The sequence below is a fragment of the Delphinus delphis genome, chromosome 4 (genome assembly GCF_949987515.2).
Source record: "Delphinus delphis chromosome 4, mDelDel1.2, whole genome shotgun sequence".
Lineage (NCBI taxonomy): Eukaryota > Metazoa > Chordata > Mammalia > Artiodactyla > Delphinidae > Delphinus > Delphinus delphis.
The window spans coordinates 65,426,017-65,442,788 of NC_082686.1; the positions used below are offsets into that span (position 1 = coordinate 65,426,017).

At 40.2% G+C, this 16,772-nt stretch overlaps 1 protein-coding gene across 1 annotated transcript in view; it reads left to right on the forward strand.

Moving 5' to 3' along the window:
* The first annotated feature begins 979 nt into the window (after positions 1-979).
* The window catches only part of CFAP91 (cilia and flagella associated protein 91), a 146,687-nt gene continuing 130,894 nt past the window's right edge, over positions 980-16,772 (forward strand). Inside the window, exons 1-4 of the mRNA XM_060009902.1 lie at positions 980-1,167; positions 14,271-14,347; positions 14,851-15,008; positions 15,987-16,070. Of these exons, the coding sequence (XP_059865885.1) occupies positions 1,044-1,167; positions 14,271-14,347; positions 14,851-15,008; positions 15,987-16,070 (443 nt within the window). The 5' untranslated portion in view covers positions 980-1,043. The remainder of the gene's footprint in view (positions 1,168-14,270; positions 14,348-14,850; positions 15,009-15,986; positions 16,071-16,772) is intronic.

Consider the following 16,772-nt stretch of genomic DNA (forward strand, 5'->3'; position numbering starts at 1 on the left):
TGTTAGATGTTTACAATGGCGATTAAATTAAAAATCCTTATCAGTTGGAGCTGCAGATTAATTTAAGGGTAAAAGCGAAAAGGGGAGGTAGGCGATAGATGAAACTAGATTGGCAAAATGTTGATAATTGTTGAATCTTGGTGATGGCTAGTGAGGGTTCATTACTAAAAGTGGATTCACTTTTGCCTATGTTAAAAAATTTTCCATAATAGTTTTTAAAAAGCAGAGCCAGTGCCTACTACACCACATCATCTTCAGCTGATTTAATGCGCAGGGCTCAGAAAAGGGTAGCAGAATGCGAATCAACAGTTACCCAGCCCACCCCAAACGCTGATAACCCACGGCCAGAGCTCAGTGTGCCAAAGGCTGACGTTCAGGAGCTTGGATTCCTCAGCTCGAACAAGCCCCGCGGAGAGGGGATGTCCGAAATGAAAGCCCCCAACTATTCTAGAAGGTGCTGAGATTTCCCAGGCATTTCCGAAAGAGGCTAACGTAGTGTAACTGGCCGATGGCTGCAGGATTTAAGCAGCAGCCTTTTCCCCAGCCTGCGGCCCCCTGGCCTTGACCCTGGTGGGCGGCTAAATGCTCGTGGCTTGGTCACCGGAGTGAAGTGGAAAGCGAGGCCGTACCTCTCCCTTCCCTCCTCCCCTCCCCAGGCCTGCCCTTCTTTCCTCCTTTCTTCCCCCTTCTTCCTCCACCCCTCACGCTCCTCTCCTCTGCGCACTTTCCGCACCTTCCGCTCCTGCGCCTCGCCCCACCCCTCCCTTGTCATCACTCGGCTCCTCCTCCCCCAGCCCCGCCCCTCCCTTCACGAGCCCCGCCCCGTATCTTCACTCAGCCCCGCCTCTCCTGCTCCTCGCCCCGCCCCTTCCTTGTCGTCACTCGGCTCCTCCTCTCACACGCGAGTCCCGCCCCTCTCTTCTGGATTAGCTGTGTGTCCTCGCTCAGCCCTCGCTCCTCGCGGGGGTTACCATAGCTACCTTGCACACCGCATCTCGGTCTCCCTAGTCGGTCCTGGCTGGCCGCAGGGAAGAGCCGGCACCATGAGTCACGTAGTGACCATCGAAGAGCCCCAGGCCAAGCCGCCGGTGTCTCAAACCCGGTGCAGAGGGAGGTCGGGGCCCTGGGGCAAAGTCTCTGCCAATCGAACATATGATTTCCTATACGGTAAGGGCGGCTCCAGACCTCCCTCCTGAGTTGCCGACTCCTGGGCCAGGTGGGCTTTGAGACGGTGGGACCTGGCCAGGGGCGCGGCGGACAAAAGACGAGCCTCAGGACGGATCCTTTGCCCGCGGTCCTCTTCTGTTGGGTGGGGGCAGCTCCAAGCCCCCGAGGTGGTGGCGCTTTCGCGGGGGTGGGGGAGGTGTCTCGGAGACCACAGGTGCGCTCTGCATCTCAGAGCACTGAGCGGGAACACCTGACTCTTCTCCACCCTCTTGTTCTGATAATTTGCACAGCCTTAAGCAATCGTCCTGAATCCTGTTCCTGGCGTTCTGACTTGGAGATTCACTCAACACTCCCGCATGCAAACTGCGTAAAATGCCCAAAGAGAATGACCTTCCTGCTCCCATTCCCTGGGCAACTCCAAATTTGGCATTCTAGGTAAAGAAGGGCCAGTTTATCTCATCTTTGTTTTCAGGTTTCTCTTTTGTTTTTGCGGTACGCGGGCCTCCCACTGTTGTGGCCTCTCCCGTTGCGGAGCACAGGCTCTGGACGCGCAGGCTCAGCGGCCACGGCTCACGGGCCCAGCCGCTCCGCGGCATGCGGGATACCCCCGGACCGGGGCACGAACCCGTGTCCCCTGCATCGGCAGGCGGACCCCCCAACCACTGCGCCACCAGGGAAGCCCCAGGTTTCTCTTTTTATTTAAGCTTATTCTTATCCATCAAAGTGTTGCTTATAAACTAGGTCCACTAGGGCCTTTCGGCCAGTAAAAGCCCCAGTTTATTTTAATGACCTGATTGTTCATTTATGTTCTGTCTCTTCTACTGGACCATAAGTTCCCTGAGTTCTTTAAGTTCTTGTTCTATACATTTTTGTAGCCTTCTCAGCACTTTTTCCAGTGCTGGTACATATGTTAGGTGCTATGTAATTTATTATGAATTATTTGAATTATTGAATTGAATTTACTACTACAATAATTATAATCAGTAAAGCATGATTTTTTCCAGTTTTGCCCTGTCACCCTACTTTTAACCGCGTGGTATCTCCTCTGGGAATCCCAGGGTCTCCTTTGGATGAGAATCTTTAGGGTAGCCATTTCTTGGTGTTGGGAATGTGTAATGATTGCTTACCTTTGTATAGTACTTTACAGTTAACACCATTCTTTTATAAATCTTACCTCATTTATATACCATTTTGCATTTAACTTGACTTTAATCCTTTGTATCTCTCAGGTGCCTCACTCGAAGTGCCCACAATACTTTGTCACTTCCCTGAATCTACATTTGTTGATGGATTAGTAGCTACACTAATGCCCTGCTAATTAAAGTCTTTTAAATATGATATATTTTTCCCAGCTTCCAAAAATATTTTATAATACTTACTGGGTTTATCAAGAGCTCTTTCCTCCTTTCTTTCCCCCCAGAATCTGCAATTTATTATAGTTTTCCCAAAAAGTAATCATCATATTTTGGGGTTTGAAACACTTCCTCATCGTCACCATTACTTGGTTGTGACAACTTCCTGTGCTTCTTAGAATTATTTTTACAATATGGGTAAATTGGCTGAGGGGCTCTTTCATGATTTCCATGGAAAAATTTCCCCCATTAAATTCATGGGCTTTTGATAACATTAGGCCTGGGAGCTGAAAGGATTGGTGTTCGAATCAACTGCCAATCAATAAGTTGCCAACTTCTTTATTTTTTAATAAATTTTTTTGAAGTATGGTTGATTTACAATACTGTGTTAGTTTCAGGTATACAGCAAAGTAATTCAGTTATTTATATATATAGTTCAGATTATTTTCCATTGTGAGTTATTATATTTAATTTACAGTAAATCCTTGTTGCTTTTCTATTTTATGTGTAGTAGTTTGTATCTGTTAATCCCATACTCCTAATTTATCCCTCCCACCTCCCTTTCCCCTTTGGTAACCATAAGTTTATTCTCTATGTCTGTGAGTCTGTTTTGTATGTAGATTCATTTGTATTATTTTTCAGATTCCCCACATAAGTGATATTGTGTAATATTTGTCTTTGTCTGACTTACTTTGCCAAGTATAATATTCTCTAGGTTCATACATGTTGCTGCAAATGGCAATATTTCATTCTTTTTCTATGGATGAGTAATAGTCCATTGTGTGTGTGTGTGTATATATATGTGTGTGTGTGTGTATATATATATATATATACCACATCTTCTTAAGCCAATCATCTGCTAATGGGCACTGGGTTGCTTCCATATTTTGGCTATTGTAAATACTGCTGCTATGAACATTGGGGTACAGGTATCTTTTCAAATTAGAGTTTTCATTTTTTTACAGATATATACCCAGGAGTGGGATTAGTGGATCATATGTTAGCTCTAGTTTTTTTTAAGGAACCTCCATACTGTTTTCCATAGTGGCTGCACCAATTTATACATTCCCACCAACAGTGTAGGAGGGTTCCCTCTTTTCCACACCCTCTTAGGAATTTATTATTTATAGACTTTTTCATGATAGCCATTTTGACCACTGTGTGGTGATACCTCATGGTGGTTTTGATTTGCATTTCTTTAATAATTAGTCATGTTGAGCAATTTCTCATATGCTTCTTGGCCATCTGTATGTCTTCTTTGGAAAATGTCTATTTAGGTCTTCTGCCCATTTTTTGATTGGGTATTTATCTATCTATCTATTTATTTATTGCCACGTTGGGTCTTTGTTGCTGCGTGCGGGCTTTCTCTCTTTGCAGCGAGCAGGGGCTACTCTTTGTTGCGGTGCACAGGCTTCTCGTTGCGTTGGCTTCTCTTGTTGCGGAACATGGGCTCTTTGCATGCGGGCTTCAGTAGTTGCAGAATGTGGGCTCAGTAGTTGTGGCACATGGGCCCTAGAGTGTGCGGGCTTCAGTAGTTGCAGCACGTGGGCTCAGTAGTTGTGGCATGCAGGCTTTAGGGCATGTGGGCTTCAGTGGCTGTGGCACATGGGCTTTGTAGTTGTGGCTCATGGGCTCTAGAGTGCAGGCTCAGTAGTTGTGGCACACGGGCTTAGTTGCTCCGCGGCATGTGGGGTCTTCCCTGGACCAGGGATCAAACCCGTGTCCCCTGCATTGGCAGGTGGATTCTTAACCACTGCACCACCAGGGAAGTCCCTCTGTGTTTTTGATATTGAGTTGTGTGAGCTGTTTGTATATTTTGGTTATTAACCCTTTGTTGGTCACATTGTTTGCAAATATTTTCTCCCATTCCGTAGGTTTTTTCAGTTTGTTGATGGTTTGCTTTACTGTGCAAAATCTTTTAAGTTGGATTAGTGCCATTTGTTTATTTTTGCTTTTATTTCTTTTGCCTTGGGAGACTGATCTAAGAAAATATTGCTACAATTTATGTCAGAGGATGTTTTTCCTATGTTCTGTTCTAGGAGTTTTATGCTTTCATGTCCTATATTTAGGTCTTTAAATCATTTTGAGTTTATTTTTGTAAATGGTTTGAGGGAGTGTTCTAATTGCATTAATTTACATGTAGCTAGCTGTCCACCTTTCCCAGTACCACTTGTTGAAGAGACTGTCTTTCCTCCATTGTATATTCTTGCCTCCTTTGTTATAGATTAATTGACCATAGGTACATGGGTTTATTGCTGGGCTCTCTGTTCTGTTGATCTATATGTCTGTTTTTGTGCCAATACCATGCTGTTTTGATTACTATAGCTTTGTAGAATAGTTTGAGGTCTGGAAGGGTTATGTCTCCAGTTTTGTTCTTTTTCCTCAGGATTGCTTTGACAATTCTGGGTCTTTTGTGCTTCCATATAAATTTTAGGATTATTTGTTCTAGTTGTGTGGAAAATGTTATGGGTATTTTGATAGGGATTGTATTAAATCTGTAGATTGCTTTGGGTAGTATGGCCATTTTAACAATACTGATTGTTCGACTCCAAGAGCATGGGATATCTTTCCATTTCTTTGAATCATCTTCAGTTTCCTTTATCAATGTTTTATAGTTTCCAGCATACAGGTCTTTTACTTCTTGGTTAGGTTTATTCCTAGATATTTTTATATTGATGCAATTTTAAATGGGATTTTTTTTAAACTTTCTGATATTTAATTGTTAGTATAAAAAAATGCAACAAATTTCTGTATATTAATCTTGTATCCTGCTACCTTGCTGAATTCATTTATTAGTTCTAATAGTTTTTGTATGGATACTTTAGTGTCTTCTATATAGAGTCGCATGCCATCTGCAAATAGTGACAGTTTTACTTCTTCCCTTCCAATTTGGATACTTTTTTATTTCTTTTTCTTGTCTCATTGCTATGGCTAGGGCTTCCAATACTATGTTGAATAGAGGTGGTGAGAGTGGACATCCTTTTCTTGTTCCTGAATTTAGCTAGAAGGCTTTCAGCTTTTCACCATTGACTTTTATGTTGGCTGTGGGTTTGTGGTTTATTATGTTCAGTTATGTTCCCTCTATACCCACTTTGGTGAGAGTTTTTATCATGAATGGATGTTGAATTTGGTCAAATGCTTTTTCTGTGTGTATTGAGATGGTCATATGGTTTTTGTCTTTCCTTCTGTTAATGTGGTGTATCACATTGGTTGATTTGTGTATGTTGAACCATCCTTGCTACCCTGGAATGAATCCAACTTGATCGTGGTGTACGATCCTTTTTATGTATTGTTGGATTTGGTTTGCTAATATTTTGTTGAGGATTTTTGTATCTATATTCATCAAAGATATTGGCCTGTAATTTTCTTTTTTGGTAGTGGCTTTGTCTGGTTTTGCTATCAGGGTGATGGTAGCTTCACAGAATGACTTTGGGAGTGTTCCCTCCTCTTAATTTTTTGGAATAGTTTGAGCAGGATAGGTATAAATTCTTCTTTGTAAGTTTGGTAAATTCCCGAGTGAAGTCATCCTGACCTGGACTTTTCTTTGGAGGGAGTTTTGTTTCGTTTTGTTTTTTAAGTAGAGTTAATTTACAATGTGGAGGGAGTTTTTTTTTTTTTCTAATTACAGATTCTATTTCACCTCAATGATTGGTCTGTTCGAATTATCTGTTTCTTCTTGGCTCAGTTTTGGCAGGCTGTATGTTGCTAGAAACTTGTTCATTTCTTCCAGGTTGTCCAATTTGTTGGCATATAACTGTTCACAGTATTGTCTTATGAGTTTTTGTATTTATGTGGTGTCAGTTGTTATTTCGCCTCTTTCATTTCTTATTTTATTTATTTGGGTCCTCTCTCTTTTCTTCTTGGTGAGCCTGGCTAGAGGTTTGTCAATTTTGTTCCTCTTTAAAAAACAAAACCAAAAAAACAGCACTTGGTTTTATTGATCTTTTCTATGATTATTTTATCTCTATCTTATTTCCTTGCTGATCTTTATTATTTCCTTCCTTCTTCTGACTTTGGGTTTTGTTTGTTCTTCTTTTTCTATTTTTTTTTTTCCCCGATGTCAGCTGTTTTCCTGTGGGCTTTTCCAAAAGCAGACCTTGAGGTAAACGTTCATAGGATACTGCTTTATTAAGAAGTACAATCCAAAAGAAACCAGAGATAGGGAAATGTGACTGAGAAGGGAATGTCAGAGAAAATAAAACCATGTGTTACCAAGGTGATTACCACAAAGTTTGTATCAAGTAAAAGTAAAACCATTTTTCTGAGAAGCAGTATGTGTTACTTTGCCTATCGATAATCCAGCCCTGGAGTGGAAGGAGAATTTACCTGCTGGCTTCTGTTTCTCTTTGGTTAAAACTTTGCTTTATGTATCCTCAGTAAGAGACATGTGAAGGTGATATGAATTTCCCATGGATTTTCACGTCTCCAGGTCACAGAGAAAAACTAAGGGGAAGGTGAGGGACACTTGGTGCAGACGTGAGGTAAAGAGACACTGGGCTGTGCCTGCTGCTTGGACTGCAACTTGGTTGAGCCAAAACAGAAATTGTTGCTCTGGTTAGTTGGTAGGAAACAAGTTGGCAAGAGCTCCAGACATCTGCAAATTATAAGTTTATGAAATCATGTAAATGAAGTGGCTGATCCAAACATACCAAAACCAGAACCAAACAAAACAGCACTTATCTTCCCCACACTCTCCTGCCCTTTTGATTATTACCTCCCAGAGGGAAAACTTTCAATTCTTTTTAGCTCTTTCTTCTCGTATTTAGTAAAATATTCTTTTCATCTTTTCTTAAAAAATTTTTTTTAATTAAAATTTTTAACCATTTAAAAAATTTAAGTAGAATTAATTTACAATGTTGTGTTAGTTTCAGATGTACAACAAAGTGATTCAGATACATATATATATATATACACACACACGTATATACTTTTTCAGATTCTTTTCTTTTATAGGTTATTATTGGATATAGTTTCCTGTGCAATACAGTAGGTCTTTTTTGTTTATCTGTTTTACATATAGTAGTGCGTATATGTTAATCCCAAACTCCTAATTTATCTCTCCCCCCTCATTACCCCCTTTGGTAACCAATAAGTTTGTTTTCTATGTCTGTGAGTCTGTTTCTGTTTTGTAAATAAGTTCATTTGTATCTTTTTTTTTTTTTTTTTTTTGCAGTACACGGGCCTCTCACTGTTGTGGCCTCTCCCGTTGCGGAGCACAGGCTCCGGACGCACAGGCTCAGCGGCCATGGCTCACGGGCCCAGCCGCTCCGCAGCATGTGGGATCTTCCCAGACCAGGGCACAAACCCGTGTCCCTTGCATTGGCAGGAGGACTCTCAACCACTGCGCCACCAGGGAAACCCTGTCCATGTTGCTGCAAATGTCATTATTTCATTCTTTTTTATGGCTGAGTAATAGTCCATTGTATATACATATATATATGTGGGGTGTATATATATATATATATATATATATACACATACATACATACACACACAACATCTTCTTTATCCGTTCATCTGTTGATGTTCATTTAGGTTGCTTCCAAGTCTTGGCTATTGTAAATAGTGCTGCTATGAACTTTGGGGTGCATGTATCTTCAAATTAGAGTTTTCTCCAGATAAATGCCCAGGAGTGGGATTTAAGGATCATACGGTAACTCTATTTTTAGGTTTTTAAAGAACCTCCATGCTGTTCTCCATAGTGGCTGCACCAATTTACATTCCCACCAACAGTGTAGGAGGGTTCCTTTTTCTCCACACTCTCTCCAGTATTTATTATTTGTAGACTTGTTAATGATGGCCATTCTGATGTGAGGTGATACCTCATTGTAGTTTTGATTTGCATTTCTCTAATAATTAGCGATATTGAACATCTTTTCATGTGCCTGTTAGGCATCTATATGCCTTCTTGGAGAAATATCTATTTAGGTATTCTGGTCACTTTTTATTGGGCTGTTTGTTTTTTTGGTATTAAAGTGTATGAGCTGTTGGTGTATTTTGGAAATTAATCCCTTGTTGGTAGCATCATTTGCAAATATTTTTTCCCACTTTGTAGGTTGTCTTTTTGTTTTGTTTATGGTTTCCTTTGCTATGCAAAAGCTTTTAAGTTTAATTAGGTCCCATTTGTTTATTTTTGGTTTTGTTTCCATTACTCTAGGAGATGGATCCAAAAAAATTATTGCTATGATTTATGTCAGAGTCTTCTGCCTATGTTTTCCTCTAGGAGTTTTATAGTATCTGGTCTTACACTTAGGTCTTTAATCCATCTTGAGTTTATTTTTGTATATGGTGTTAGAGAATGTTCTAATTTCATTCTTTTACATGTAGCTGTCCAGTTTTCCCAGCACTACTTATTGAAGAGATTGTCTCTTCTCCATTGTATATTCTTGCCTCCCTTGTCATAGATTAATTGCCTGTAGGTGTATGGGTTTATTTCTGGGCTCTCTATTCTGGTCCATTGATCTGTATGTCTGTTTTTGTGCCAGTACCATACTGTTTTGATTATTGTAGCTTTGTAGTATAGTGTGAAGTCAGAGAATGTGATTCCTCCAGCTCTGTTCTTCTTTCTCAAGATTGTTTTGGCTATTCGGGGTCTTTTGTGTTTCCATCCAAATTTAAAAAAATTTTTTTCTAGTTCTGTGAAAATGCCATTGGTAATTTGATAGGGATTGCATTGAATCTGTAGATTGCCTTGGGTAGTATGGTCATTTTAACAATATGGATTCTTCCAATTCAAGAACATGGTTTTTCCATCTGTTTCCATCTGTTTCATTCTTTCCATCTGTTTGTGTCATCTTCAGTTTCTTTCATCAGTGTCTTATAGTTTTCAGAGTAGAGGTCTTTTGCCTCCTTAGGTAGGTTTATTTCTAGGTGTTTTATTCTTTTTGATATAATGTAAACAGGATTGTTTCCTTAATTTCTCTTTCTGATATTGCTTTGTTAGTGTATAGAAATGCAACAGTTTTCTGTACATTAATCTTGTATCTAGCAACTTTACCAAATTCACTGATGAGCTCTAGTAGTTTTCTGATAGCGTCTTTAGGATTTTCTATGTATAGCATCATGTCATGTGCAAACAATGACAGTTTTACTTATTCTTTTTTAAGTTGGATTCCTTTTATTTATTTTTCTTCTCTGATTACTGTGTCTAGGACTTCCAAAACTCTGTTCAATAAAAGTGGTGACAGTGGGCATCCTTGTCTTCTTCCTGATCTTAGAGGAAATACTTTCTGCTTTTCATCACTGAGTATGATATTAGCTGTGGGTTTGTCATATATGGCCTTTATTATGTTGAGGTTGGTTCCCTCTGTGTCCACTTCCTGAAGAGTTTTTATCATAAATGGATGTTGAATTTTATCAAAAGCTTTTTCTGTACCTATTGAGATGTTCATATGGTTTTTATTCTTCAGTTTGTTAAAGGTGTATCACGCTGATTGATTTGTGGATATTGAAAAATCCTGGCATCTCTGGGATAAATCCTACTTGATCATGGTGTATGATCCTTTTAATGTATTGTTGGAATCAGTTTGCTAGTTATCTTTTGTTTTTTAATTTATTTATTTTATTCTTTTTATTTATTTATTTTTATTTTCATTGCTGCGTGCAGGCTTTCTCTAGTTGAGGCGAGTGGGGGCTACTCTTCATTGCAGTGCTTGGGTTTCTCACTGTGGTGACTTCTCTTGTTGTGGAGCACGGGCTCTAGGCTCACGGGCTTCAGTAGTTGTGGCACGTGGGCTCGGTAGTTGTGGCTTGCAGGCTGTAGAGCGCAGGCTCAGTAGTTGTGGTGTATGGGCTTAGTTGCCCCATGGCATGTGGGGTCTTCCTGGACCAGGGCTCAAACCCGTGTCCCCTGCATTGGCACGTGGACTCTCAACCACTGTGCCACCAGGGAAGCCCCTGAGATATTTTTAAACCTCTCCTTCTATTCTAAATGATAATCTTGCTGGGTAGAGTATCCTGGGTTGCAGTTTTTTCCCTTTCAGGACTTTGAATATACCATGGCCCTCCCTTCTGGCCTGCAAAGTTTCTGTAGAGAAATCAGCTGATAGCCTTATGAGGTTTTCCTTGTAACTAACTCTTTGTTTTTTTGCTGCCTTTAGAATTCCCTGTTTATCTTTAACTTTTGCTGTTTTAATTATGATATGTCTTGGTGTGGGTCTGTTTGTGTTCATCTTGTTTGGGACCCTCTTTGCTTCCTGTACCTGGATATCTATTTCCTTATTTATGTTTGGGAACTTTTCAGCCATAATTTCTTCAAATACATTCTTGATTCCCTTCTCTCTCTCTCTCTTCTCCTTCTAGAACCCCTATTATGTGTAGGTTGGCATACTTCATATTATCCCATAGATCTCGTATGTTGCCTTTATTTTTTTCATTTGTCTTTCTGTCTGCTATTCTGATTGAATAATTTCCATTATTCTATCTTCCAGATCCCTTACTCATTCTTCTGTGTCATTTAGTCTGCTATTCATTGCTTCTATATTGGTTTTTATCTCAGGAATTGAATTGTCTAATTTTGATTGGTTCATCTTTATAGTTTCTAGTTCCTTGTTACAGCAATCTGCATTTCTATTGATAATCTTTCTTAATTCCTTTAGCATTTTTATTACCTTCTTTTTGAACTCAAGGTCTAGTAGACTGGTGAGGTCTGTTTCATTATTTGTTCTTTCAGGGGATTTCTCTTGTTCTGTTGATTGGAAATAGTTCCTATGCTTTTTAATTTTACTTAACTTTCTCTGTCTATGAATTTAGGAGAAACAACTATCTACTGTGGTCTTGAAGGGGTGTTTTTATGTGGGATTGACCCTGCAAAGACGGTATGCCTCCAGTATTTTTGGTGCAAGGGCTGGTTTTGGTATGGATGCCAGCCACATTTTTCCTCAGGGTGTGCTGGTCGTTACCCCCTTGATAGGGGGTGTGCTTGGTGTTGTCATATCTAGAGCCTGTGCTGGATGTGAGGCAGGGCTTCCTCTCTGCTCCGTGGCTGTCACCGTACTTTTGGGGGTGGGGCCTGCTCCCCAGTTGTTGGAATAGATGGCCTGAGGATTGGGTTCGATCAAGCTCCGTAGCCCTTGAGTGTGCACCCTGCGCCAAGGGAGGTAAATCCTGAAGCAAATGAGGCCCGTGTGGTCACAGAAGATCTGTACACCAGTTGTGTGGGCCTCCGTGGTTCCACTCAGAAGCAGTCTAAGTTCACGTCCCTTTCTCTGGTGTTCATCCCAGATCTAGTGCAGGGCTGTGGTGTGGAGTGGGTGGGGCTGGGGCATTTGCTAGGCTGGGGCTGGCGGTCAGGTTGTGGTTGCAGGAGTTGAGCTGGCTGCTTTGCCGCCTGAGATCTGGGCTGCCTCTGTGGCAGTCTTTTCCCAGGACCGTTATTCCCCAGACGTAGTGCTAAGCTGTGGTGTGGAATGGGCAGAGCCTGGGCTCTCTTGCTGGGAAATGAACTGCTGCATACCCCTGCCCGGGGCCTGTCTGCCCGAGATTCAGTACTTAGCCCCTTCACACTCTTGTGGTGCCACCAGGTACACAGGCTGACAATTTCTGCCCAGCTAGACCCACTGCCCCTGTGCGTGCACTTATAATGGGCTCTGCAGGGCCCCCCAACCCCGATAACCTCCCAGGCCCTCTGGTCTGTCGCTGCATAGCTAGGCCAGGTCTCTGCCCAGATCTCATGCCAAGCTGTGATGTGGACTGAGTGGGGCTAGGGCATCCGCCCATTTGGATTGGGAAGTGCAGTGAGGTTGCAGCCACCAGTGCAAGGCTGTCTCATCCCTGATTGTTAGCAAGCCAGCACACGTGCAGTCCTATCGAGTAGAGTCTAGACTTCTTCAGTCTTTCTGTCTGTCTCAGTGAATTTCCCAGCAGGCAAGGGGGCTTTACTCCTCTGTGCAGGAATCCCAGGAATTGGATGCCCAAACTGTGGCTTGATCTACTCACTCCCCAGAGTGAAGGTCCACCCATGTGGACCTTTTCTTCCTTTCAGATCCCTCCCAGGGATGCAGGTCCTGATCTGGTACCTTTTTTTCCCATCATACCCAGTTACATGGAGATCTTTATTGCAGCTTTGGTTGTATAGCAGTTCTTCTGCCAGTTTTCAGTTAGTTTTCATTGAGAACTGTCCCACATGTAGATATATTATTGATGTGTTTATGGGGAGAGATGAGCTCCATGTCCTCCTACTCCACCATTTTGATCCCCTCAGTTGCTGACTTCTTGAGGCCTTGGTTTCCTTTTCTATAAAATGGAGGCCTAGTGCCGACCTCACTGGGTTTTTTGAGGATTAAACGGAATATTGCACATAAAGCACTTAATAACTGTCTAGGAGTAAGCAAGTAATGACCTGGTGACTGCTGTTACTTGGGCATCTCAGAGGCCTCTCCACTGCCATTTGAGCACTGTTTTAGGCTATGTTGTAGAATGTGTAGTCACAAATCATAGAGTATTGTTTCATTATCTTTTATAGATGTAAAAATGTTCCTGTAGATATCATGTCTTCACACTCCTTATGGAAATAAGAGGAGAATGGTTTATTATTTATTATTCAGACTTAGGAGAAATGTGGGTTAAATTAATTTCAGTTGACCAGCACAATTGCAACCACTGACCCAGTGATATCGAGTTGAGAAGTGATGGAAACTGGGCTGATTAGGAATGAAGAGACCACACTTTATGGCCTCAAATTATAGGCTACTGAATTTGAAGACAGAATGAATGCACCTGTTTAAACAGAAGAATGACTGTAGCTTCAACATCTCTGATATACTGGAAATAGTATAGGACAAAGTGAAATTTCTACATACTCTTATTTTAAATGATTTAAAAGAAATCACTGGGTCAGTGGTTGCAGTTGTGCTGTTCGTCTGCAGCTGGGTAACTGAGGAGTCATTAGGTTCTGGAAATTGACTTACATCATCTAAATTCAAAAGAGATTTATTTCTAAATCACAATACCAAATTAATAATTTCTGTGGAGAAATATATGTTACCAAGATGTCTAGACTAGTTGGTCAGGGTATTTGTTTCTCAAGAGATGTCTACTTGATAAATCAAGTCTGTATCTGAAGATTGCTTGTGAACTTAATGTCAAATTGTTTGATTTTAAGGGGTAGTATAATCAGTCATGAATATTCTTTGTCACTTTAGAGATATATCTAACAAACCCATACTTATAGCAGCAGGGCAATCTTTTTTGAACTGGGAGAAATAACTTAGTCCCATCTTAAGAGGTGAATTCTAAAAATAGCTGATCTTCTTTATCTCTGATTAGAGAATGACATTTTCTTAGCCTGTCTACCAGTTATGGGTGATACACTGTTAAGAGTTTGTATCTCTCCTGTGAACTGAATATAGGAGATAGTGCCCAAAGTTATTGTTTCTTTCCCTCGGAAATGGGTGTTGTGTGTATATACATGGTCTTTCTTCTTGCAGTATTTCCAGGACTATCCAGACCCAGAAGGTGGTTTGTTCATAGGAGAGAAGAGAGCCTATTTAGGCTATGGTGCTTGAAAACATGTTCAGCCTTCTTTTTGCATTCTGATTCTATTAACTGACTTTGGAATACACAGAAAATAAATGCATCTCATAGACCCTCACTGGTGGTAGAGTAATAAGGCTATGAGCTGCTGCAGAGCTAGGGAATATCTAAGTTTTCTAATTTGTTTTCCAATTAAGAAATTATATTTCTTTACTATTATTCTCTGCCTAGGAGTAGATATGTTCTATTCCTTACACTACCTTATTGTTTATTTCACAGATCCATTGTTTATCGTGTCAAGTGAGAAAGAACACAACCAGGCAAATATTCAGGCCACCCTGATTCGAAGCAGACTGGTAGGTCTTACTCATCCACTAAGGTAGCCTAATGGACCTGAACCATCTAGTTTGGCTAACTGCGCTGATCAGATTGACTAATCACCAAATCTCCACTGGATTTTGTATTCTGCAGAAATTACTTTGCCACGATTACCAGGGGACAAAGTATCTTAATACTTGTGACCCAGTGTGAGGATTAACTAACTAATAGTGAATAAAGGACCCATTATAACCTAAGTTATTTCAATGAGAAAAGTAATATATGCCTGTGTTGAAAGAGTTCAAATAGTACAAAAGCTTATATGGTATAAAATAAATGCTACCCTTAGCCCTCTTCACATAATCATCCATTAGCATCAGTTTCTTGAGTACCCTTCTAGAGATAGTCTATGCATATACCAATAGCAAATGTCATATACACTGTTTTGTGCCTTTAAAAAGTTTGCAGTAGTAAAATACTTCAGAAAATCTGATGATATAATTTTGTCCTTTTTCCCCCTGCCTTCCTGTCCTAACATTAGAGAAGGGTTCCCAGGTATAGAACCATGTTCAGTAGCCTGTTTCATTATCCAAGATATTCTGTATATTGGAGCAAGGCAGATCCTGTTCCATCATTCATCAGTCGGGACTGGAAGGGACATGAGGAGAGACACAAAGAAGCCCTCCGGAAACTTGCTGTGTAAGTGTCAGGTAGCTTCAGCTGCTACTCATGTTTTTAATGAATGCATTTTTCTTCTTAAAAATTTTATTTATTCATTCTGTATTATTTTAAAATATACAGGGACTTCCCTGGTGGTCCAGTGGTTAAGACTTCGCCTTCCAATGCAGGGGGTGCAGGTTCAATCCCTGGTCAGGGAACTAAGATCCCACATGCTTCGTGGCTAAAAAACCAAAACATAAAACAGAAGCAATATTGTAACAAATTCAATAAAGACTTTAAAAATGGTCCACATCAAAAAAAAAAATCTTAAAAAAAAATGTACAGTTGTGATGTTATACCTAGACCAGTTGAGCTCAAATTCACATTCTTAAGCCCTTTGACCAAAACAAGCCTGATTCAGGAGCAATGGTTATAGGTTTATTGGTTAGTAGATGTTCTCCAAAGGTTGGAGTGCATGTGTATATTAAGTGATAACTTACCACCAAAAATAGAAGTGAACGCGTTTGTTGTTTCTTTGATTCATCTTAGAAATTGCAAGTGTACTTTTCTGCTAGTATCCAAATACGCTTTTTGGACACTTGCAGCCAAGGCACCTTCAGAGACAGATCTCTTGAATTGCTTATTCTTTTAAGGAATATTTACAAATTCATACCTAGTAAATTTCTTTTAAAATGCTCCCTTACAGCCTAGACATAAAACTTCATTTTTTAAAATTTTGTAATTCTCATGTGCTATTAACTAAAAGTGGGTAGTTTCGTATGTGAGATTTCATAAGTCTACTCATTTATTAGCTTTCAGTTCCACTTGTTGGCTCCTGGTTTCCTGGCTCAGGGAAAGTAACTATTCTAGTCTGAGATGTAGAACAGTAAGATGCATGTTATAGAAGACTTTGCTCTCAGTCTGAGCTACCCTGTGTATTCTCTACTTTATAGACATATAAATATGAATTGGAAATTATATGTTAGACTTGAATAATGTTTTCCTGCTTCGTTTTAGAACTGACACTTCTTTTCCGATGCCTAAAGAAGTTTATGAAGATCCTGATGTTACTGGAAAGAATCGCTATAAATATTTTGAAAGGTAGAAAATAGTTACTGTGAATATGAGCCCTAGTATTGTTAGAGACCACTTTGTAATAATGATAGCAGCTCTTATTTTTAAGTGCATGCAGTGTGCCAGGCATCACTTTATAAGTGCTTTACATATAATATCAATTTTCAGAACAGAAATATAGGATAAGATATATTATCCCCATTTTACCAGTAAGGAAGCTGAAACCAAGAGAGGAGAAGTAAATTGCTCAAGGTCACATAAATTAGCAAGTGGTAGAGTTGGGGTTCCAACTAAGTCTGCCTGGCATTAGAGGTCCTAATTGCAAATGAGAATGTATATTTGAGAACAAAATGAAGTTATCAAATGAAGTGAGATAGAGCAAAGACACCATGACAGCCATAGTGCAGGGGAAAGTGTTAGAAGAGGGCAGATAGGTGAAATTTGCTCTCTTTGTGTGAATGTTGCCAAAACCAACATGGTCAAAAGATTGACTTTGTTTCATTTGTGAGTAATACTCATGTGATAATCATACACTCAGATCAGATTAAAATAAGATGAGGATTTCCCTATAGGTCCTATCTGAGTTAGCAAAATAGTCTTGATGTTATATCTACATAAGCTCATTTGAGAAAAGTAAACTTGCAGTCCACATTATGCTGATTTTTTCAGAGAAATGTTAAATTCTTAACATACTATACTCAATTCCTAGACTTTTGGGGGGAAACTTTT